The sequence below is a fragment of the Pseudonaja textilis genome, chromosome Z (assembly GCF_049901715.1).
Source record: "Pseudonaja textilis isolate UNSWEBS1 chromosome Z, rPseTex1.2, whole genome shotgun sequence".
Taxonomy (NCBI): domain Eukaryota; kingdom Metazoa; phylum Chordata; class Lepidosauria; order Squamata; family Elapidae; genus Pseudonaja; species Pseudonaja textilis.
The window spans coordinates 122,641,720-122,666,764 of NC_142008.1; the positions used below are offsets into that span (position 1 = coordinate 122,641,720).

Here is a 25,045-nt window from a genome sequence, read left to right on the forward strand (position 1 = left end):
CACAGCATGCTTTCCTAGCCATTTTTGATAGCTGAATCTGTCATTTCTTACACTGTATTTACCCAAAAGGTGCTTTTTCAGGAGGCAACTGGAATTTCTTGTTTGTTTGTTTTTTGAAGACGTTTTGCTTCTCATCCAAGAAGCTTCTTCAGCTCTGACAGGATAGTGGGTAACTGGGAATCTCTACAGACTTCTAGCTATACAATTTGGGATGAACATCCTTTGAATGGGGTGGAAGTAGGAATGCATTTCCAGAGGAAAAAAATACAGACTACAGGAACCAAGATCAAGGTGATCCTGAGGACATGATAAACCTCCAAGTGCTTCAAAGACCCTCTAATGACCCTCTAAAAAGGATGGAAATGACGAGCTGTCTGCAAAGAATATAAATCCTTCCATTCCCCACTATCCTGTCAAAGCTGAAGAAGCTTCTTGGATGAGAAGCGAAACATCTTCAAAAGAAAAAAAAAAACAAGAAAGTCCAGTTGCCTCTTGAAAAAGCACCTTCGGCACAACCATGACCTGGATGACTGAGAATCTCTACATCCTTACACTATTATTTACTTACATAGCCATATCTCTGGCTTCGCCCTCACTCAGATCTTCCTCTGGGCCTATTAGTTTGATGGTGTCAAAAGCCTTGCGAAGTTGATCCCATTCAGCTTGGATGTGGGGCTCGTGATACACCTCCTGGCAAAATGTCAGACAGGTTTATTAATGTCCTTGGGCTGCCAAGATGGAAGGGAAGCTCAAGGTTTGGGTAAAAGAGGTGTAATGGCATCTGTAAATGATTTTAGGAGACAGAAAAGAAGAGCCACAGACTACAATAACGATTCACAATGTCAGCAACTTGAAGATGTGTGGACTTCAATTCCCAGAATTCCCCAGTCAGCTGTGCTTTCTGGGAATTCCGGGAGATGAAGTCCACATATCTTCAAGTTGCTGAAATTGTGAAACTAGGCCAGGCAAATGGTCAGATAAGAGACAATTGAGCCTGAACAAGAAACAGGACATGGCAAACATCTCAGAAGCGTCCCTTGTTTCGAAAGGTCTTGGTGGCGCAGTGGTTAGAATGCAGTATTGCAGGATAATTCTGCCAACTGTCAGCAGCTCAGTTCCCTGTCAACCCTGAAGCTGACCTGACCGAAGCCATTTTTGACCGCTTCGGTGTTGCCACACTGGAGCTGAGGAATAGGGAAGGTGGATTTGAGATAGTTGGGATTCTGTAGCCAAAGCAAAATATTTTCTCTTGGGAACCAAAGACATTCTCACACTTGGTCAGAGGAAGGCAGAGTGGTATTACTTGGCTGCCAGACTGCACTGTGATTGGACCATGTGATTGTTTCGAGAAAGTGGAAAACTTTTACTTTTAATTAGGTGAAAATCATGGAAGTCTTCAGAGTCGGTTTTCTCCAGATCTGTGCTAATATGATATTTCCAATAAAGCTATTTGAAGAATCTACCTGATGTTTGCCATGTCTTGCCTTGCAGTTTTGCTTGATTTGGATGTATTACTTGTAACCCTGACATTCTCATCAAGTTGACTCAGCCTTATGTAAAATGAGGACCTAGATTTTTGAGGGTAATATGCCAGCTGTGTAAACTGCCTAGAGAGGGCTATAAAGCATGTGAAGTGGTATAGAAGTCTAAGTGCTATTGCTATTCTTCGATTGTAAATGTGTGGGAGGAAAGGTATACTTTCCACTAATGTAACTGTATACTAAAACAGCGAGTAATCCTGAGTATGCTTTCTGTCAAGGCTACCTCACAAGGTTGACAGGCAGGCAGTGGAAATAATAGGATGGCTCTTAACTTCCTCAATTCTCTTTCTGTTTAGCCACATTATATTCCAGCCAGCTGGAACTTTTCTACAAGCTAGAAATATTTTATTACCTGAAATCTCATAGCACTGATTTGAATTGTTTTGTATTTTATATTTTTGCAGACAGTCTCAATTTGCCAAGGGTTAATTTTTCTTTCTGTCCCTTTTGGAAATATGTTTCTATACTTAATTATAACCATGCTAAGCTTGGTGATTGTACATTTTTAACATTTTTTTTGAGATCTCTGCAGATTTCAGCTTCATAACTGGAAGAGAGGGAAGCTAACATCTGTTCCCTGTTCATTTCCAATCCTCCCCCAGGGAATCCAGAGTTACAACCTCTGCAATAGATACCATGTCCAGCTGTGGATCTCATTCCAGTGACACACAGCTGAAAAGCAATCGGTATCAAGGAAATTACTGAAATAAAGGAAGTTGAGCAATCCCAGAAGTTCCCATTAACATAACAGTCCTCTAGATTTTTGGGAAGACCATTCTCATCATCCCAAGCTGACAGGCCCATGGGCTGATGGGAGTTGCAATCTAAAGTCAAGGAGGGCTGCTTATAGACTCAACTCACGTGGTTGTGAATGAAGAGGCTGAGGTGAGAATAAGGGTAGTCCAAAGTCAGAAGACGCTGAAGAAACTGAGGCAGGAACGGTATAGGCTTTTCAATAAAGACACCCAGCAGAACACGTGGATATGACTCTTTCTGGCAATGGAGGACAGAAAAGAGATCTATGTCTCAAAGCTCAGACTAGCGATGTCTAACCTTGGGAACTTTAAAACTTGTAGTCTTCAATTCCCAGAATTCCCCAGCCTACATGGCCAACAAGAGGAATTCTGGAAGTTGAAGTCCAGAAGTCTTAAACTTGTCAAAGTTGGACACCCCTGATTTAAGATCCTTACCAAAACCCATCTGGGTTATATTCCTCCCCTACTTTCAAGCTCTACCAGGATACCCAGAGACTCACTGGTAAGTCCGACATATCCAGGAGGTCATCATCGCACACTTCACAGCCCCCCTCATAAGTCCAGGCATTGGGGATGTAATTCCCCAAATAATTCAGCTGTAACTGCATGGAGAGAAGGAAAAAAAATATCAGTGAAAGACGGAATGGAGCTCAGTTGCACTAATACTTCTGAAATTGGATTCTGCTTTAGAGCTCTTAACAAGTGAGCAAGGAAGGAAGTGAATTTGAGATCTTTGGAGAACAATGAAAAAAGAGCAGCCTTGTTTAGCTCCCCACTCCCTGAAGAGGTAGAAACTCAATATCAACTTCCTAAGCAGGCAAGTACACACAGACATTTTGCTCTTTGCTGAAGAGGTAGAAGATTTGACTCATACATTATTCAATTGCTGTTTGTATAAAGGGGCGAGAAATAAGTATATATATGGTCCAGTGAGAGGCCCATATTTAAACAACATACCTCATGGGTGGCCAGAACCTGAAAACAACATTTAATACAACACGATTTCTAACTAAAATGGTCCCACTGTGATTGGCATAGGTGGGCCTGATTGGGGTAGATTCCAGAGGCGGGATACAGAAATATAATTTTGTCTCATTTTATTCTATCTTACATATTTATGTATGACATTTTTGTATTTAATCCTATAACTATTGTATTTTATCCTATTCTCATTTTAAATTGTTTAGAATTTTATTGGTAATATGTGTTTGAACCTATACGTTGATATCAGGGGTGGGATTCAAAAATCTCAACAACCAGTTCCCTGCCCAGTTGCTGGGTGGGTGTGGCCATGGTGGGTGTGGCCTATCAGAACTTCCAGGAGGGACATTTCTCACCTTCCCCAGAGTCCGGAGGCTTCCCTCCACCTTAGGGAGGGCGAAAACAGTCTTCCCAGGCTCTGGAGATCCTCCAGAAGCTGGAAACAGGCCAGTTTCCGGACTTCCAGAAGGGGCATTTTTCACCCTCCCAGAGCCTCCAATTGGACCCTGCACTTACCTGCATCCAAAATTGGCCACATGGAGTCTCCTGGGAGGGCCGGGGTAGGTAGGGCCAGCTGGTTGGTTCAACTATCAGTTTGGTGAACCAGATGTAAATTTAACATCTGGTTCACCCGAACCAGCTGAATCCCACCCCTGGTTAATATGGCCTATAGGCTAATCCATCTGTCTGTCTGTCCGTCTGTCCGTCTATCCATCCATCCATCCATCCATCCATCCATCCATCCATCTATCTATCTATCTATCTATCTACCTATCTAGGTGCAACCTGCTTCACAGGATCTTTGGAGTCAAAGTCTGGGTATAAACATTGTGCAAATGTAATTTGTAAAAGGGGACAACTTACCTTGGTGGGTCCATTGCCATGGACAACCACAGGAAGGGTATCGTATGCAACATTTCGGGCTCGCACACGGGTCTGTTCAAATTTCAGCACAACCTCTTCTGCAAAACAAGAAAAATAGTAAAAATAAGCAAGTTTGGAGTCGTGGTTAAGTTGTTGGCTTAGAAGCCAAGATATTGTATATGAGTGCTGGTCCTCCTTTAAGCACAAAAGCCAGCTGGTGACTTTGGGCTAGTCACTCCCTTTCTGCCCAATCAACCTTGCAGGTTTGTTGATATGGGGAAAATAGGAGGTAGGAGTATAAATACGTATGTAAGCCAGTTTACATATATATTACATATACACAGTATGTAATACAGGTAGGTATTACATAGCTGCCCATTGTGTGCAAGTTGGAGAACTATGTAAATACGTTTAATAAATAAACAGGGAACCCAGGTTGATACAGAGTTTAACAAGTGGCTAATTAGAGTTAAACTAACTTTATTGTCACTTTAAATGTACACTAATCAGTATACATTAAAATGAAATTTTGTGGCATACAGCCCTCAAAAGGTCACCGCCTCCAATATGCACTATATAAACATGACAAATAAACAAACAAACAAACATACATATATATATATATATATATATATATATATATATATATATATATATATATATATATATGGCATTCAGCTTTGTTCGGGTATTTTCCCCGTCATTGTAGTTGTGCTTTTAAAGTTGTAGCGTTTGGCAGATCTCATCTGCCATCATCAGGCTTCTGTATAGTGTTCATCTGTTCAACAGATGAACACTATACAGAACACAGATGATGGCAAATGAGATTCTGCCAAACATTGCTACAACTTTAAAAGCACAACTACAATGACGTGAAAATACCGAACAAAGCTGAATGCCATACATGTAAGGCATAGGGAACAAAGCTGTTACAGAATCTGGTAGTCCTGCTAGAAATACTTTGAAACATCCTCCCAGAGGGAAGCAACAGAAACAGACCTTGAAGTGGGTATGTGGGGTATCTAACAATGCTTTGAGCTCTAAGCACATAGCACTTATAAGCAGTATCCTGAATAACGGGAAGTGAGCTTCTTATAATCTTCTTGGTTGTTCTTAGCACTTTCCATTTGGACTTTCTATCTGAGGCACTGATTGTGTTTGGTGATGCCGCGGTGTATATGTATGTATGTACATTGGGGTTTTTTAGATTGTGTCATTTTAATGTTGAAAGCTGCCCAGAGTCCCCATGTGTGAATTAGGTGACTCTATAAATTTCTTTAAAAAGTAAATAGGTGTGGAAAACATAATGACAATTAAATAAAATGCTGGTAGAAATGGATTCATTATGTCAATTTCTTCTAATCTAGATGGTGCAGAGACAAAGATAGTAGGAGTACTGTCTCTCATTCTCCATGATGACTTGTTCTGGTTTTCTGAATCCACCAGGGATACATCAAAGGATACTGCTGGTCATCCATAGTGGATGTTCTTCAAGCCCATTAAATCATAATAGCCTTAACAAGAGGTGTCCGTGGTATATCTCTGTGCACAAATGATAAACAAACCAAACCAACACCTTTTGGTTATGTGCATTGTGATGTTGTAAGCATGTATACAAGGTTGGTGGTTGCCTCATGCCATTAGAATAGTTGCTTTGTTTAAATTGTTCAGACAGCCCTGGTCTCCATCATTCTGCTCTTGGTGAAATTTCAACTCTACTTGGGTTTGTTAAAGCGTCAAGTCCTGTATTTTGAGATCTCTGGGTTACAAAATTTCCCAAGCACTGTCTACTCCTTTCCTGTTTGTCTCTACCTTCGAGCAGTTCCTCCTCTGCCAGACATATTTTTGCTGATTCATTGGGAGCACTATTTACTTACCAATGGCCCCATTCAGGTTCTGGAAAATTTTGGATGTGTGATCCAAGGTAATCCCGTATTTTTCCTATAAACACAACAGTGAGGAACTAAAATCAGAGTCCTTTCCTTACACAACTTATTCTTCTTCTCATCCTTCTACAAAACCCTCCATGGTCAAGTTACAAACCAGGGCCTTGGGAAGGACACTGAACTGTAGCTTAGCAACATAGGAATATAAATCCTTCCCTTCCCTACCATCCAGTCAGAGCTGAAGAAGCTTCTTGGATGAGAAGCTAAACATCTTCAAAGAAAAAAAACAGAAAGTCCAACTGCCTCTTGAAAAAACACCTTTCGGGCAACCATGACCTGGATGACTGAGAATCTCCATAGACAGGTAGCTTAGCTAACAATTCTACTATCGACAGTCTATGGTTCCTTATTTGTTATCAATATTGGTGATATATTTACAAATACATCTTATTGCGAATATATAATTACTACCTCTTTTACATTTTACGTTGTTTACTAATATCTTTTCTATTTTTGTTCTATCCAATCATACCAGCATTCCCAGCTTCTATAATATTCTGATGTTTCTTTTTCCTTAAGTGCTAAGGTTAACTTATCCATCTCTGCACAGGCTGTTATCTTCTGAATAATCATTTCCTCTATTGGAATATCTGCTTGTTTCCAACACTGTGCAAAGGTTATTCTGGCTGCAGTAAGAATATGCAGTATTACATATTTGACTTTTTAAGAAATTTGTCTATTAAATATCCCCAATAAGAAGAATTCTGGTTTTAATTCAGTTTGCTCCACCATTATTTCCTCTAACTATTTTTTTATTCTATGCCAGTATCTTTGAGCGTCAGTGCAGGACCACCACATGTGAAAAAATGTTCCCTGTTTCTTTTTACATTTCCAGCAATTCGGATTCATGTTAGGAGACATTTTTGCTATTCTCGAGGGCGAGAGATGCCATCTATAAAACATTTTATAGGCATATTCTTTATATGTTGCTGATTTTATAATTTTATTATTCCTTGTCCAGACCTTTTCCCATTCTAATAATGTAATGCTACGTCCTATGTTTCTGCTCCAAGCTATCATGTTGCCTTTGACTACTTCCTCTTCTAATTCCATCTCTAATAAGTAATTGTAAAATTTAGTTATATATTTTTAATCTGGACCTAATAGGATTTTATCTAATTGTTGTGCCTTAGTATAAATTCCATTTTTTTTCTTGTCCTGGCTATATCTATTTTGAATTTACAAATAAGCCCACCGGTCTACTTGTAGCCCTTGTTCTTGGAGATCTTGCCATGATTTTAAAGTTCCTTGCACATCAAGAAGGTCTTTGTATTTTATCATTTTATTAAGATCTAGATTATTTGGATGTATCATCGCCTCCATCGTTGAGATCCAGATTGAGATTTTTAAATAATGTTTTTATTTTATTTTATTCCAATTAGCCAATAAGGAATCTCTAATTATGTCTGTGGAACTACTTCTGCTTAATTTTTCCAGTGTCCCATAAAAATGCGTGCCATCCTCTCTGTAAATCGTGGCCTTCTAAAAATAAGATCCTTTTATTCAACAGATTTACCCACTCTTTCAACCAAAGTAAGGAGGCTGCACTTTTTTCCTTTTTCTTTTTTTTCCTGTGTGCTGTGTAAGTGTTTGTTTGATATTTTAGTTCTATAATCAATAGTTTGTTGTTGTTGTTTTTTTAAAAGAGAGGTAGCTTAGCAATGTGGTGAATTATAGATCCAGACTCAGTTGTTAGTATTTTGTAAAATTCTTCCTGGTTAGAGCTGCTCCTTCAAAAGTGGGGTGGGAAAACCTGAAACTCAATTTAGCAACTCAGCCCATTGGTCACTATGTAAGTTGACTTTCTGATCATATTTTAGATTCTGCTAATCATATGTTGTACTAAATGATATGCATTTCAATTTTTCAGAGATTGGTCCTGCTCCCACAACAGACTTGAAACAGATAGCAAACTTTCTTACATTAACTAGGTCAAGAGCACCAGTTTGGAGAAAGGATTTTGGTACTTACCTGACACGCCCGTTCTCTTTGAGCTGTGAAGAGCATCCAGTAGTGGGAGGTGCTTCAGTCTCTGCATGTCTAGGCTGGGCTTAATTTGTGGAACACTCCTCCTCCTCCACGGGACTCCTCCCCAGCATTCCCCAGTTTTGGCGAAGAGAGAAATAAACGCCCTCGTCCTCAATCCCCTAACAATTCATTGGCCAAAACAGGACCCAACCAGATGGAAAAAGGGTGGGGCTGGATGCTCTTCACAGCTCAAAGAGAATGGGTGTATCAGGTAAGTAGCAACGCCCTTTCTCTCATGACCTGTTCAGAGCATCCAGTAGTGGAACATACCAAAGCTTGGCCTGTCCTAGGGGAGGGACTCCGTCTGGTCTGGAAACCCCTCCTGGTCCCTGTGGACCCGTTGCAGAACTCTTCTGCCAAAGGAGGCCTCAGCGGATGCAAACACATCTATTTTATAATGCCTAATGAATGGCGATGGAGAGCCCCAGGTTGCGACTCGACAAATTTCAGTTATTGGTGCCTGTGTGGCCTACGCTGCTGATGTTGCGGCGCTCCTTGTTGAATGAGCTGTTATGCCCCTGGGCACCTGCAGTGATTGAGTCTGATACATTTTCGCTATCGCGGCCCGTAGTCAATGGCCTATTGTAGAAGGCGAAACCTTGCATCCCTGAGTGTTGGTCTGAAATGACACAAATAAGGCTTCCGTTTTTCTGAAAGCCGCTGTGCGGTTAATATATATTCACAATGCTCGCCTCACATCAAGCCTATGCCATTGTAGTTCCAATCCTTGGGATGGTCTGGGACAAAAATTAGGAAGTATCAGCTCTTGTGCCCTATGAAAAACCGAGTTAATTTGGGGTATAAACACAGGATCAGGGCGAAGGACCACCCAGTCAGAATGGAAAACACAAAGATCTTGTCTGATAGACAAAGCTACAATCTCCAAAACACAACAAGCAGAAGTGACCGCTACCAGGAAAACTACTTTATTTGTCAGAAATTGGAGACTTGACGATTTCAAGGGTTCGAAAGAGCCCTTAGCAAGTGCGAGGAGGACCTTGTTAAGATCCCAGGTGGGATAACGGTGTACCGCTGGAGGGCGTAAATTTGTGGCTCCTCGAAGGAAACTCCGTATGCGTGGATGATGGGAAAGAGATAGTAGGCCTTCACAAGTGAGAACTGATGCCAAGGCCGCCACCTATCTTTTCAACGTATTAGGTGATAATCCCTTGTCAAGTCCCTCTTGCAAGAACTCTAGGATTTGAGCCACAGATGGAGAGATGGGATTAATTCGAGACTTGGTATACCATTTGCAGAAACTGGACCATGTGGCATTGTAAATGTGAGTTGTTGAGGTGCGTCTGGAGGCTTGGATAGTGGTGATAACTCTGTTGGAAAACTTTTCGTTCTTCAGACAACTCTGCTCAACCTCCAGACGGTCAGGTGCAACCATTGAGGATCTAGATGTTGAAGGGGTCCCTGGGTTAGCGAGAGCCTGGCTGACGGAATTCTCCATGGTGTTGATACAGATAGACTGTGGAGGTCTGCAAACCACGGCTGTCTGGGCCAGTAAAAGCAGCTCCACCCTCTCATCTAGCAGCTTCTGGATGATCTTGAGAAGCAGTGGAAGTGGCGGGAATGCATACAGAAGTCCCGGGGGCCAACAACAGCAGACCAAATTGAAGTTTTCCACTCCTTGCGAGGGGTACCTGGGAAAAAATCTCAGGAGCTGAGCGTTGAGGGGAAGTGAACAGGTCCACCATCGGCTGTCCAAATGTCCTGCGCCTCTTGAAACAGAGTCGATGGAGGCGCCACTCCGATTGATCGATTGTGGCCCTGCTCAGCCAGTCTGCCTGTGTATTCAACAGGCCCGAAAAGTGCTCTGCTTTGATGGAAAGTAGGTTGCTCTCCGCCCAACGACATAAGCGTTCCACTTCCCGCATGAGATGTTTCAACTGTGTGCCCCCGTCTGTTTATGTGAGCTTTGGCTGTTACGTTGTCAGTCAATATTAGTACGTGCTGATTGCGTACCTGCGGAAGGAAGCTGTGGAGAGTGAGGTGTACTGCCTGAAGCTCCAGCCAGTTTATGCTGCACGACTGTTCTATGACAGACCAGCGGCCTTGGGTTGTGAGCGATTGAACGTGTGCTCCCCATCCAAACAGGCTGGCATCAGTGGTGATGGTAAGTCTGTGTGGCTCTTTGAAGAGGCAGCCTCTGTTGATGATTGGTCTGGTCCACCAGAGGAGAGATATGAGGACCTTTGATGGTACCTTGACCTTGTGTTTAGAGTTGCTTTGGCCGGAGCACTGGTACAGGAGCAGGAACCACTGGAGGGATCTAGTGTGGAGCCAGGCCAAGGGATGATAGAGATACATGAGAGCATCTTGCCTAACAATTTTGGTAGTTCTGCTAGGGACACCCTCTTAAGACCCCTGATCTCCTTAACTAATTGCTGAATGCTATTTAGTCTATCTGGTGACAGGTAAACTTTGCCTTCCACTGTATCTATGACTGCCCCCAGATGGGTTAACCAAATCGATGGTGTTAAATGACTCTTTTTCCAATTTACTGAGAACCCGTGCTGTTGTAGGGATTGTAATGTGTTCTGAGTATCTCTGACTGCTTGATGAGCGGAAGATGACAAAATCAAGATGTCATCAAGATAACACTGGAGTCGTACGGGGATATCACGGAGATGAGCCGCTGGGTTGATTAGGCTGTGAGGGTTTAGCCAACAAATTAACTGTAGGAATAGTCTCGAATGTAGAAAAAAAACAAGACAAGGGTATAATGATCCCCAGTGTTCCTGAAGGGAACCTCTGCTCGGGACAGAGTTACTTCACACAGCACGAAATGGAATACAGTCAGCGCGGCCATGAGGTCTTTGTAAGAAAAGGTGGCCTCCGGCCGTTAATCTTTTAGCGCGCTCCCCAGCAGCAAACTCCCACTGTTTGAAGGAATAGCCTCCAATGGCTCTTCCTATAAGGCTAAACGGCGGGGAAGGTGGAAGGCACTAAGCGTTTGAATCTTCCACCCAAGTGGCATTCAGAGGGGGAAGGAAAGCGATACAACTCCATAGTGAGCAAAGAGCTCACGCCGCTGTTTGGGTAAAAGAAACTCTGCGGCTATCTGTCGGAATGGCAGGGGTAGAAAGAGCAGTTGTGGAGAGGGGGCGCGGAGCAGCGCCGAAGCCTCCCACTGCTTTGGGGAGCGAATTGGCGCTTCTCTGTAAAGCGAGCGATCTCCGACTGCCCAATAAGGAGCCAACGTCGAGAGATCGCAATGCGATTAGAAGGCTAAAGGATTCTAAAGACAAGTTGATTAACTTTCAAACCTGCTAGCAAGGAAAGAATTTTTCCTGTTTCGGCCAAGGAAGAATCACAAGCACTGCCTATCTCTCATGAGGCTGAACCAAAACTGGGGAATGTTGGGGAGGAGTCCCGTGGAGGAGGAGGAGCGTTCCACAAATTAAGCCCAGCCTAGACATGCAGAGACTGAAGGACCTCCCACTCCTGGTTGCTCTGAACAGCTCATGGGAGAATACAGGAAATCCTCAACTTACAACTGTAATGGAGCCTGCCCATTATGACCCTAAGTCGTGATGGTCACCCCTGCTTTATAACCAACCTGATTTTACAGCCTTTTTTTTGGTGGGGGCAGTTATTAAGCGAATCCTGCAGTTATTAAGTGAACCGATTGTTCTTTGTGGACAAATTTTGCTAAAAACTAGAAGTAAATGTGATTCCCCCCCGCCCTGCCGAAAACACATTAAAATATGGTTATGTGATCACGGGACCTTGCAAACAGCCACTAAAGTGCCTACAAACTGGTCATGTGACTGCAGGGGGGGGGGGGGAATCCATTGAAACTTCTGAACTGAGTCTAGTACTTAAGACCTTTTCATTTCTAACCTCCAACATATTGAGAAGAGAAAGAGCGGCTGGGGGAAAAGGGCCGCTCTAGGATGAAACTCGTTGTCAAAGCAATACAGGTCACCCTGCCCACCCTGGTACATGAGGATTCGTGGGATATTCAATTCCTGCTATCTTAATGGTTGATAAGCAACTGAGTTGCCTTCCTGACCTCTCCAGCAAGAATTGGATATCCCATGACTTCTCATATACCAGAGTACTGGCAAGACTTATGACATCACTAGCTAATTCCCCATTGGCCAGGAAGGCACAGTAAACATGGCTCAGCCCCTGCAGTTGACCAGAATGTGGGCAGGGTGATCTGTATTGCTTTGACAATGAGTTCCATCCTACAGCAGCCCTTTTCCACCAGCCGCTCTTTCTCTTTTTCTCAATATGCTGGAGGTTAGAGTTGAAAAAGGAGAGAAACTGATGGGGTTTGGCTGAACTTTAAGCAAGACTAGGACAATTTTAAGCCAGTTCCAGCCCTGTATGGATACAGTAAGGCCCTCTTTGGAAATAGCGCTATTGGAGTGGCGATGTCAGAGGTGCATAAGCCATTTTAGCGAGTGGGGAATGAAGCCCAAATATGTTTTAACAGAGGCAGACTGTAACTGTAAGAAGTGACTACAAAAACCACACAAGGCAGTTTCTCCCAGCACTCACACGCAAGGCAGGATCCAAGTAAATACGTGTGTAAAACAACTGGTCATCATCATCATCCTTGTACTTCCACAACTGGACAATGCGGTTGATCACAGGGGCATAGCCAATGAATCCTGGAAAGCAAAAATGCAACGTGTTTTTAGATGTTGCGTAACAGGGTAGTAGTGCTAAGGACTTGAAACTAGTAAACTTTTTTTAAAAAAATCTTAAACAAGTGCTTATAAAATACTACACTTCTAGGTTTGGAGAAGATTGGGATTTAGCTCACAAAATTGCCAGCTCACTAAATCATCAGGTGCTTTTTAGTAATCTCGCCTGATCTAGAATTACTTGTGATCTATCAAGATCAGGAGTATCAAACTCAAGGCCCGCTGGCCAAATCCAGCCCGGGGACTGCTTTAATCTGGTCGGTGGTGCCGGCCTGGCAATAGCAAAGGACTGGACCATGGTGCCCCGTTTTGGCTGGTAGGGTGCTGCAGGAGGCAGTCCAGGCCAAAACAGGGCTTGTGGGGGCCATGCATGGCCACCCTGTGCCCCATTTTGGCCAGCAGGGTGTTGCAGGAGGCAGCCCAGGCCAAAACAGGGCTTCTGGAGGCCAGGCATGGCCTCCCTGTGCCCCATTTTGGCTGGAAGGGCACTGCAGGAGGCAGCCCAGGCCAAAACAGGGCTTGTGGGGGCCAGCAGGGCGCTGCAGGAGGCAGCCCAGGCCAAAACAGGGCTTTGGGGGCCACGCATGGCCCACTGTGTCCCATTTTGGCTGGCAGGACACTGCAGGAGGCAGTCCAGGCCAAAACAGGGCTTGTGGGGGCCACGCATGGCTCCCCTGTGCCCCATTTTGGCCAGCAGGGTGCTGCAGGAGGCACCCATCCTGTCTCCCTCCCTTCCCTGACCCCCCTGTCCGGCCTGCAGAGGAGAACTACAATGCTGATTTGGCCCTTGAAGAAATTCAGTTTGATACCCCTGATCAAGATAGTGATTAGCCTGTCCATGACAAGCTGAGACAGAAAAATTGCCTTTTTTGATACACACCAGAGGAAATCAGAGCTAAGGAATTCTCCAGGGCATTTGGTATTCTCTATCCAGGCTGTATTGCTATACCATCCCACAATCTGGCACTGAAGATGAACAATTTGGTGTGCTGAGAGAACCACTGCTTAAAAAAGAACAGCAACTACAAGTTTCTAGACCATATGGCTGCCTATAATCTTGCAAGTATCCAAAAGGTAAATGGTGGCCTCAGCTTGAAAAATGATGGCAGGAATTGTAAGAGATGCAGAATGAACCTTGAAGGTTTTCCAAGAAGCTTGTTCACACACAAATTGTTCCTTTGATTTATAGGTAGTCCTCATTTTGGGACTACAATTGAGAGTGTCAAGTCGTTAAACAAAGTTGTTGCTATAGTATCTCACAGAAGTGAGTACACCCCCCCCCACACACACACACGTTGTAAATATTTAAATTGATCTTTTCATGTGACAACACTGAAGAAATGACACATGGTGTAATGTAAAGTAGTGAGTATACAGCTTATATAACAGTGTAAACACGCAACAAACAGTCATTAATGTCTAAACCCCTGGCAATAAAAGTGAATATACCCCTAAGTGATAATGTCCAAATTGGGCCCAAAGTGTCCATATTTTGTGTGACCGCCATTATTTTCCAGCACTGCTTTAACCCTCTTGGGCATAGAGTTCATCAGAGCTTCACAGGTTGCCACTGGAATCCTCTCCCACTTGCACTTAAGAGACCTTGCGCTCCTCCACCTTTCATTTCAAGATACCCCACAGATGCTCAATAGGGTTTAGGTCTGGAGACATACTTGGCAATTCCATCACCTTTACCCTCAGCTTAGTAAGGCAGTGGTCATTTTGGAGGTGTGTTTGGGTTCATTATCAGGGGTGGGTTTCCAATTTTTTTCCTACTGGTTCTGAGAACATGCTTCGTGTTACTATTATGACTATAATAATAATTATTATTACTACCTGTAATAATTTGCAGAAATCAAACAATTGTATTGCTGTACCTTCTGCTAGACTTACACAGCTATGGCTAACTGCTGTACCTATCCACTTTCTCCAAGTTCTTGCTAAAGTCAATACAGGTAGTCCTTGACTTATAACCATTGGCTTAGTGACTTAAGTTACAATGGCACTGAAAAAGGTGTTGTATGAACTTTTTCCCCCACTAATGACTGGTGCATCATGCCTGCAGTCACATGATCCAAATTTGGACACTTAGCAACTGGCATGTATTTAACGATGGTTGCCGAGCAAAACTTACTTAACCATCATCTCGCTTAGCAACAGAAATTGTGGTGGTAAGTTGAAGAATATCTGTACTATTTCAAAACGTGTCCTTCAGTTCCCAGAATTTAAATCCCACCACATCCGTATTGGTACGAAACAGGGTCTTCCTTGCATGGAGTTGGGAATGGCCCTGATTCCACCCTCACCCCACAGCACCCTGAGCCCTTTACCTCCAGAGTTTAAGAAGCGCTTCCCAAAGGTGACCGGTGGGTACTTTTCAGCCAGGGACCATTCCGGCCAGCAGAAAATTTCTGCTGAAAAGACCAGGTTGCTCTTAAACTGCAGGAACTTCCAAAGAAGTTCAATTGGACTTCCAGCCAGGATCACATCATAGCTAGGGGGGAAAGAAGGCATGTTTGAGTCAGTGCTTGAAACAATGGGTTCCTCTCTAGAAACCAAGGGAATGGCTGGGACAGGCAGATGGAGAACCCACCCTAGTCCAATTTCAACTTATGGGCTGTGGCTTGTAGGCCACACAAGATGGACTTTGTAATAGTCGCAATATGGTTTTTGTTGTAGTGTTGCATTGGCTAACCAACATGGGTTTTCTTGTGTTTTAAATTTGCTTTTTCAGATGTATTGCTACTAATTTTCCACAATAAGCGGTAATCTTCCAGAAAAGCCTCCCTCCTAGAAACCAGGACTGGCAGGAGAGCATTCAATATGTTGTAGATAAAAGTTTTGTTTTCAGCTGTTCAGCAAAACAAATATTCAAGCGCTGAGGATGTGTCTTACCGGTACCCATTCTGACATTTTTCCTTTGCAAATGTTTCTTTCACTTTTATTCAAAATATAATGCTCTTTTCTATGGCTATGCTCACATAATATTGGATGCTTTAATTCTGGTGTTGTAACTAGGGAGATTATTAATTTTAAACCAAACAACTTTTACTCTGAGGTTCATTATTGGGCTTCTTATAAAGGTAAATGTAAGCCATGTTTACGTGTTCCCCTTTTCATAGGGAGACAAATTTTCATCAGACTATTCTAATAAATTGCTTTTAAATGCTCTTCTGACTCAGTTGCTTATTAGACAAAATAAGCCGAGGCAAAACCTAGATCCAGATTTGGCTAACATGAGAACATCATCTCGCACATTCTCCTCTTATGGATCCAACCCAAGATTAGATCAGCCTTACCTGTCCACAAACATGACAATAAGATCCTCTTCATTTGCGTATTTCTTCATTTCAGCCTTCAGCCATCGGACCTTCTGACCTCCGCCGACTGTCCGAGCAACATCACCTCCTTTCCAATCTTCACCGAGCCCTAAAGTCTTGAAGAAACATTAGGACAACTGGTGAGACAGGTGAGGGAGGGGCTGCCACAAGGAAAAGAGAGTCAACCTATTCTCCAAAGCATCTGAAGGCCAGAAAAAAAGCAATGGGTGGAAACTAATCCAGGAGAGATTAGTTCAACCTAGAACTAAGAAGAAATTTCCTGACAGTGAAAACAATTAATCAGTGGAATTGCTTGCCTTTAGAAATTGTGGGTGTTCCAACACTGGAGGTTTTTTAAAAGGGACTGGACAATGCTTTGTCTAAAATGGTACAGGGTTTCCTGCTTGAGCAAGAGGTTGGACTGGAAGTCTTCCAAGATCCCAATTCTTTTAGATACTATTTTATTTAAAAAAAAAAATTCTTCTAAAAAAAATTTGTCTTCTAAGTTTGAAATTCAGATGCTCCTGTTCAGGAACATGACAGGCCACACAGCGGCTTCTCCTAAAATGCTGAATTTTCCACCCATCTACCAACCATTCTGTGCTTGAAGTGGCCTAGATGTTTCAGGACTACAACTCCCAGAATTCTCAGCCACTGTGGAATCCATAGGCTAACTTTCTTTGACTTGTTCTCCAAAAGTACCCTACAGATTGCAAAAAGGCAGAAATAGCAGAGCTCAGATTAACCCTTCTAGTAGGCGATGTTCCCATCCTCCCCTTCTCTTTTTTTCAATAATATAGAAAGTACACACCTTGACAGTGTAGTTGAAATATTTTGTGGTACGTAGAAAGCGCCGGTAGCCCTCTGTTTTCTCCGTGGCAGCAGTCAGAACCAGGAGCTTCCCTGCAAACAGCATGGCAACAGAGGAATTAGACAAGGGAATTCAAAATGAGAAAACAAGAGGGGGAAATCAGAGCACTGTTTTTAGAGCTATCCATTTCTTCTTCTAGCAAGCCCAGGAAGGCAGGTTTAGAAAAATACCTCAAATATTTCACATGCTTTGCTATTTAGTGTGCAGGAAGTTAAAACAAATTATTTGATTGCCAAGATTTCAATTACTTGAAAATGCTGAACTCAACGTGAACCGGAGAAATTCAAAAGTGCTCTTTTCCTTCCAACCTTGTGAGACACATTCTTTCTCTGCTCAGATTCACCCAACACCCTGTATTTTTTTTTCCTTCTAAAAGCCACACTGAGTTCAAGTTACACTGAGTTTGCAGAAAGGGATACAACTAATCCTCAACTTACAATCATTCAGTTAGTGGCCGTTTGAAGTTACAGGGGCGTGGAGGGTGGGGAATGACTTATGACCGTTTTTCACACTTATGCAATGTAGAAAGTTAGCACCCACTCTTCTTCTAGGAGAATGAAATATTTTGGAAATATTAAAAAAGGCAGAATATTATATTTCCCTGGATGAGAAATGGAGAAACGTGCTCTTAAAGAGACAGAAAGCAGCCTCCACCCTCCTTGATAGCCCACAGCAGATGTCAGCACTTAAGAGTTAAAGAGATAGACAGCTCTTTGTGGTTGTTAGTTACCAAGTTGTGTCTGACCCATCGCAACCACGTGGACAACATTCCTCCAGGCCTTCCTGTCCTCTACCATCCCTCCAGAGTCCATTTAAGCTCACGCCTACTACTTCAGTGATTCCATCCAGCCACCTCTTTTCTCTGCTGTCCCTTTCTTCTGTGGCCCTCAATCGTTCCCAGCATTAGGCTCTTCTCCTTAGTCCTTCCTTCTCATTAGGTGGCCAAAGTATTTGAGTTTCATCATCAGGATCTGGCCTTCTAAACAGCAGTCAGGGTTGATCTCCTCTAGGACTGACCAGTTTGATCGAAGTCCAAGGAACTTGCAGGAGTCTTCTCCAGCATCATAGTTCAAAGGCCTCAATTCTTTGGACTTCAGCTTTTCTTAGGGTCCAACTTTCACAGCCATACATTGCAGCTGGGAAAACCATACCCTTGACTATACATACTTTTGTTGACAGGGTGATGTCTGCTTTTTAGTATGCTTCTAGATTTGCCATAGCTTCCCTCCCCAGGAGCAAGTGTCTTTTAATTTCTTGGCTGCAGTCCCCATCTGCAGTGATCTTGGAGCCCAGGAAAATAAAATCTGTTACTACCTCCATTTCTCCCCCATCTATTTGACAGCTCTATTCATAAGCAAAATACCCTCGCTCAACCTCCAAACCAGGACAAAGCCATTAAGTGGGGTGAATTTGATTTAAATCAAGTCGATTTAAATCATTATTTAAATCACTAGTAAAAAGGCTTGATTTAAATCAAGTCAATTTAAACCATAATTTTTAAAGAGCAGCTGTCATCTCTGTCCCACAGCGGCTCCTCCTCTGACTCACTGTTGATTTACCGACAGTCCCATTCACTTTAATGGGACGTCTGGTAATGCAGCATCGACACAAGGTGAGGAAACGTGGTGGGCAGCAGGTGAGTGTCATTCTTGCTGGTAGTTAGGATCTTTAATATTATTATTTGCAGACTAAAATGAAGGTTTCCTATTTAGCTTGTAGGGCTTGGATTCATTGGATAAGTTTACCAAAAATGTAAATATTGCAGCATATACAGCCTCATGCTACATAACTAAGCTCCATTTCATGCTAAATAAACTAAATTATTCATGTATCTTAAATATAAAACTATATTTATATAGATTTTTACTCCAAAAGCATTTTATTAAAATAAATTTGATTTTAAAAAATCCAATTTAAATAAAAAAAATCCCATTTAAATTAAAAAAAACTGTTTTTTAAGCATCTATTTTTATCCACCCTGCCATTAAGCCATAATAAGAATTGATCAACACTCTTTCAGAACACTTAGCCCCTTCATTGCATCATCTCAGTTGCACCCTCCCCCAGCAAACTTCAACCAAACCTGGGCGCTCAGACAAACACCTAGGATTTATACTTTGCCTATAGAGCCAGCTATGACCCCTACATGGCCCCATGGAAATCTGAAGACAGCCAATGGAATATATGTTCTTGCACAGGAACAAGAAGCTCAAGTACAAAGCCCAAGAGAAGGTATAAACACCCCTCCTCAACTCCATGTGTTCAGCTGCACAGAAACATCTATGTGCTTCTGCTTCATCATTAAACCATCTTTCCAATCAGCCCCTCCTCCTCCATTTTGTCTCCAGTGCCTTTCTCCCATCTTAAAACTGAACCAGATGGATATTTCTTCAAACAGCAGCATCTCATGAAGTAGAACACATATGGTGCACAATTTTACAACATTAGAGTGGACGTTTATCTCTGGGATGGTCTAATTAGTTCACAGCATTGTTGGTAGGTGTATAAAAAGGGAAGAGATTAAAGAGGTTTACATGCTAAACCAGTGTTTCTCAAACCTGGCTGGCTGGGGAATTCTAGAAGTTGAAGTCCATCTATGTTAAAAGTTGCTAAGGTTGAGCTGGTCTAAGCTTTGAGCAATTTCTAAGAAATGTGTGGTCCGAATCTTCTTGTTGTTTAATCTCTTGACTATTATTTCTTCATATATACAATGGATGACAGGTCAAATTGGATTGCAAATAGATGTAGAAATTTATAAATTTTGGACCTGCTTTGCAAGGTGGGGGAGAAGAGTTATTATTGCTGCAATATATTTGTCAATATTCATCCAGGGAAGATAGTATGTGTTTTGGGGTTATTTTTGTCCTTTTAATTAACTTTATGTAATGTTCTTATCTACAGTGATGCGGTGGCCTAGAGGTGGAGCTGTCACCTCACAATCAGGAGGCCATGAGTTTGAACCTAGGTAGAGGCAGATATTTCTCTCTGGACACAATGAGAATATATCTGCTGAACAAATCTCTGCTCTGGCAACAGGAAGGGCATCTGGCCATTAACACTTTGCTAGCTCCATTCAGTTGCCCAGACTCCACCCCGCAAGGGATTATGGGGTCATTAAAAAATGATGATGATGTAATGTTATTATCTAGTTTTGTTTTTGTTCAATTCTTTTTCCTCTGGATTTTGTATTTTAATCTTTGGAATAAAATAAAAGTTTAAAAGTAAAAAAGAAATGTGTGGCCCAAATTTGATTGTTGTTTAACGTATTAACTATTTTTTTCTTCATATATACAATGTATGAAAGGTCAAGTATTTTACAGTATTAAATAAACAGTAGACTGGATTCGCATAGAACCCTTCAGCTGGCCAATTATAATAGCTGATTTTGTATGACGGGTAATCGTTTTTCAACTTTTTTTGCCCCCAGAGGCACCTTTCAAATAATGTTCAGGTAGCAGGATATGACATTTAAGTAATGCGCAAAGTACAAACCCTTTGCGCAATGTAATTCACCGTTAAATCTTCACAATCTACATCTTATGTAATTTACAATAACAACAATGTGCCTGGCTGGCATCTTAGTTGCAGCAGCATGCAGAAAACTCCCACCAGTGTGGGTGTCAGCTTTACATAATGTATAATTCTTTTTTTTTTAAGGACAAAAAGTTTATTTTTTTCAATCGTTATAACTCATGAGATCCTAGATTTCCAGAGAACGCCAGGTGAGAACTATTGTGCTAGACCAGGGGTGTCAAAAGCCACAGGCTGGATCTGACCTGCAGGATGCTTAGATCCGGTCCACGGGGCCACCCTGCAAACAGCGAAGGACTCCCCACCCAAGCTCCATTTTCACTGGCAAAAGGCTATCAAAACTAACTAAAACCAAAACAAAAGGAAAAATATTTCCCCTTTTGCATTTGAGCGTACAAGAAGGGACAGGAAAGGAGAAAGGGAAAGAGGAAAGGCAAAGGAAAAACAAAAGAAGATGGGAAGAGAGCAAGGAAGGAAAAATAAGGAAAGAGGGGAAGGAAGAAGAAAGGAGAAGGGAGAAGGAAGGAAAAAGAAGAAAAGGAAGGAAGGAAGGAAGGAAGGAAGGAAGGAAGGATGGAAGGAAGGAAGGAAGGAAGGAAGGAAGGAAGATTATAATGAGAGTGAGGGAGGGTCTCAGGTTAGTCCTGCCTTAGCACTTGGCCACCAGAGGTGCCCCCTCCAGACTCAAGCGATGTTGAGCTGGCCACACCAGTGGTGGGATTCAAATTTTTTTACTACTGGTTCTGTGGGTGTGGCTTTGTGGATATGGCTTGGTGGGCGTGACAGGGGAAGGTTACTGTGAAATCCCATTCCCTCCCCACTCCTGGAGGAAGGTTACTGCAAAATTCCATTCCTGCCCCACCTCACTAACCTGCTTTTTAGCTCCGTTCTCCTGTGCAGGGCAACAAAAGAAGACCCAGCCGATCAGCTGGGACTCGGGAGGCAGAGAATAAATGGGGGTGCGGCCAGTCAGAGGTAGGATTTGCCAGTTCTCCAAACTACTCAAAATTTCCATTACCAGTTCCTCAGAACTGGTCAGAACTGCTGACCACCTCTGGGCCACACCCACCATGGTCACGCCCACCCCCAGCCCAAACACAACCCTGATGCAGCCCTCAATGAAATGGAGTTTGACACCCCTGTGCTAGACCCAAACCAAATAAACCTCCCTTCCCTTACCACCATTAAATACCGCTATTATTATTTAAATGTCAATTACAGACAGTTCTCTGCTTACAACTGTTCATTTAGCAACCACTCGAAGTTACAATGGCACCGAAAAAAGTGACTTACAGCTGGTCCTCATGCTTACAAACATCATAGCAGCTTCCCCATAGTCATGGGATCAACATTGGACACTTGGCAACTGGCATGTATTTAGGAGGGTTGCAGTGTCCCTGGGTCACCATTTGTGACCTTCCCAGCAGGCTTCAATAAGCAAAATCAAAGGGAGAAGCTGGATTCACTGAATAACCATGGGATTTACTTAACAACTGCAGTGACTTACTTAACAAAAAAGTTGTAAAAAATCAGATGCAAATCACCTAAAAACTGCTTTGCTTACTAATAGAAATTCTGATGTGGTTGTATATGAAAGACTACTTATAGTCAAATAGTTTTTCTTCATCATCCTAATCTCTCCTTTCTGCCCTGAAAGCAACATTTATTGCTTCTTTAGAGTGACAACGCCCTTTTTATGACCCTCTAATCCCTTAAAGTCAGAGCAACTGGCTCAGCATTTCCTGGCTGGATGCCCTTCCTGACGCCTATATGAAGTTAGCAACAAATATTTTTTCTTTGCTCCTCAGACGAGAAGCATCTGCCACTACCTGGGTTTCAAGTCAATGTTTATTACAGTCAAGGACCAGAACAAGTTAAAAACACTCCAGAAATATCTAGTATAAGTTAAATGCTTATTTTAAGTAAAAAAATGAGTACTTTAAAATTCTAGTATAAAATAATATGTAACAAATAAAACCTATGTTAACATCATAAATTTGTCAATTGCACATAAACACTACTGCTACCTCCTCACTGGGAGCTTTCAAGGAAACTGGACTGCCATCTGTCAGAAATGACGGAGGGTCCCTGCTTGGGAGAGGGGTTGGACTAGATACCCTTACAATGTCCTTTCCAACTCTTGTTAATCTGTTAAACCTAGGATTGAACTTTCAACCTTCTGAGTGGAAAGTGAGCATCTAGTGACATATTTGTCTAAAAATTTTTTTTTTTTAAAAAAGCATTGGAACTCTATTTTTTTTGGGGGGGGGGGGAACATTTCCCAGATATTTAAATACTATTATGATCCAAGGTTAACATCTAACAGCCTAGAGTTTTAGAAGAGGCCATCAGAAGCCAAGGCCCAGAGACTTTCCTGTACTCTGACAAGATTTTTATGCCAACGTGGCTCGTCTCTGATCAGGTTGGCAGCAATTTCCAAGAAGCTGGAAAGGTGGAAAATACATAGGGAAATTCCAAGTCCTTTTGCGGTCTACAAAAGCCACAAATAGAACAGTTGACCATGTGTACAGTTTGATTCCTGTACCCAATTAGAGCAATTTTATGTATTTGGCACAATGCATTTACAGCTTACAACAATTGAGTCCCAAATTTCTATTGCTAAGTGAGACATTTGCTAAGCAAGTTTCGCCCCATTTTATGACATTTCTTGCCACAAGATGTTAAGTGAATCACTGCAGTTCTTAAATTAGTAATATGGTTGTTAAGTGGATCTGGCTTCCCCATTGACTTTGCTTGCCAGAAGGTTGTGAAAGATCATATGACCCCAGGAAATTGCAACCGTCACAAATATGAATCAATTGCAAACATCTGAATTTTGATGATGTGACCACAAAGATCCTGCAATGGTCGTTCAGGGCAAAAAACGGTCATAAGTCACTTTTTTCAGTGCCATATCTTCGAACAGCCACAAAATGAACTGTTGTAATTTAAGGACTATCTCTAATAATCTGAGTTTGCATTATAGCACATACTTCAACCCTCTGCTGCTTTTTTATCCTGGAAAACCTGAGCCATCGCTACTCCTTGGCTCGGCTCTGAGTGTCTCTCCCTTGGCTGTAAGGTTTAAAATAGCATTACAGGAGGCTTCTTGGGTGGAAATTTTGGCTTTATATTTTTTTTGGTCTCTGAGAATACTAGGCCACAGAGGGCTTCCAGGCCTTCAGTAAGTTTTCCATGAATCTGGAATGCAACTTTGGGGAACAGCCAAGGCTGATGCTTTGGTACACAACTGCTATTGCTGCTGGCACACAACTTTATTTACAATTGAAGGATGAAAAGACAGACAGGCTTTGTGGAAGGCAAATAGTAAGCTAGTAGGAGTAGCCAATCCACTAGATGATAGGCTCAAGATCTAGATGGATCTTGACAGACTAGGACACTGGACCATATCTAACAAAATGAAATTCAATGTAGGCAAGAAAAACCAAAAGTACCAAGGCAAGAAAAACCAAAAGTACCCATATAGACTGGGTGAAACCAGGCTCAATAGCCATAACTGTGAGAGGGATCTTGGAGTCTTAGTGGACAACCAGTTAAATATGAGCCAGCAGTGTGCAGCAGCAGCCAAAAAAGCTAATGCAATCCTAAACTGCATTAACAGAGGGATACAATCGAGGTCAAGGGAATACTAATGCCACTCTATGAAGCCTTAGTAAGACCACACCTAGAATACTGCATCAGTAGTGGGATTCAAATTGTTTTACCACCGATTCGATGGGTGTGGCTTGGTGGGCGTGCATACCAGCTAAGACCTGCAGCACCAATCAGCTGAGAGGATAAAGAGAATAAAGGAGGCTTTTTCTTTTTTTACTTCCGGTTCAGCCAAACCGGTCCGAACCGGTAGCATACCATCACTATACTGCATCCAGTTTTGGTCATCACACTATAAAAAAGATGTTGAGACTCTAGAAAGAGTGCAGAGAAGAGCAACCAGGCTCATGAAGGGACTGGAGGCCAAAACATATGAAGAATGGTTACAGGAACTCGGCATGGCTAGTCTAGTGAAGAGAAGGACCAGGGAAGACACGATAGCAGGGTTCCAGTATCTGAGTGGCTACAACAGACAGGAAGGGGTCAAGCTATTTTCCAAGGCACCCAAAAATCAGACAAGGAATAATGGATGGAAACTGAACAAGGAGAGATTCAACCTAGAAATCAGGAGAAATTTTCTGACGAGAACAATTGACCAATGGAACAGAAGTTGCCTTCGGAAGTTGTGGGAGCTTCATCACTGGAAGCTTTCAAGAAGAGATTGGACTGCCACCTGTCAGAAATGGTGTAGGATCTCCTGCTTGGGGAGTAACACAGGAAGACATAGGTGGGTTTCCATCTCCTGCTTGCAAGCATCCAGGGACACAGGTGAAAAATTAAAATTTGGACTGAGATGATCCAAAAGAGCATTAAATTTAAGGTATTGTTCCTGTCCTGTTTACATGCTTTCTGGGAGGAGGGAAGCCTCTGGTGTGTCATTACAAAACCAAATATGGCTTTTGGCCCAGAAAAGGTACAATCCAGCCTTG

At 42.4% G+C, this 25,045-nt stretch overlaps 1 protein-coding gene across 1 annotated transcript in view; it reads right to left on the minus strand.

Moving 5' to 3' along the window:
* PLOD3 (procollagen-lysine,2-oxoglutarate 5-dioxygenase 3) overlaps positions 1 to 25,045 on the minus strand; it is a 51,810-nt gene that overhangs the window by 15,730 nt on the left and 11,035 nt on the right. Inside the window, exons 2-10 of the mRNA XM_087915909.1 lie at positions 16,914 to 17,005; positions 16,082 to 16,218; positions 15,113 to 15,276; positions 12,634 to 12,746; positions 6,019 to 6,082; positions 4,142 to 4,239; positions 2,797 to 2,898; positions 2,403 to 2,534; positions 569 to 690 (exon numbers count right to left, since the gene is read on the minus strand). Of these exons, the coding sequence (XP_087772035.1) occupies positions 569 to 690; positions 2,403 to 2,534; positions 2,797 to 2,898; positions 4,142 to 4,239; positions 6,019 to 6,082; positions 12,634 to 12,746; positions 15,113 to 15,276; positions 16,082 to 16,218; positions 16,914 to 17,005 (1,024 nt within the window). The remainder of the gene's footprint in view (positions 1 to 568; positions 691 to 2,402; positions 2,535 to 2,796; positions 2,899 to 4,141; positions 4,240 to 6,018; positions 6,083 to 12,633; positions 12,747 to 15,112; positions 15,277 to 16,081; positions 16,219 to 16,913; positions 17,006 to 25,045) is intronic.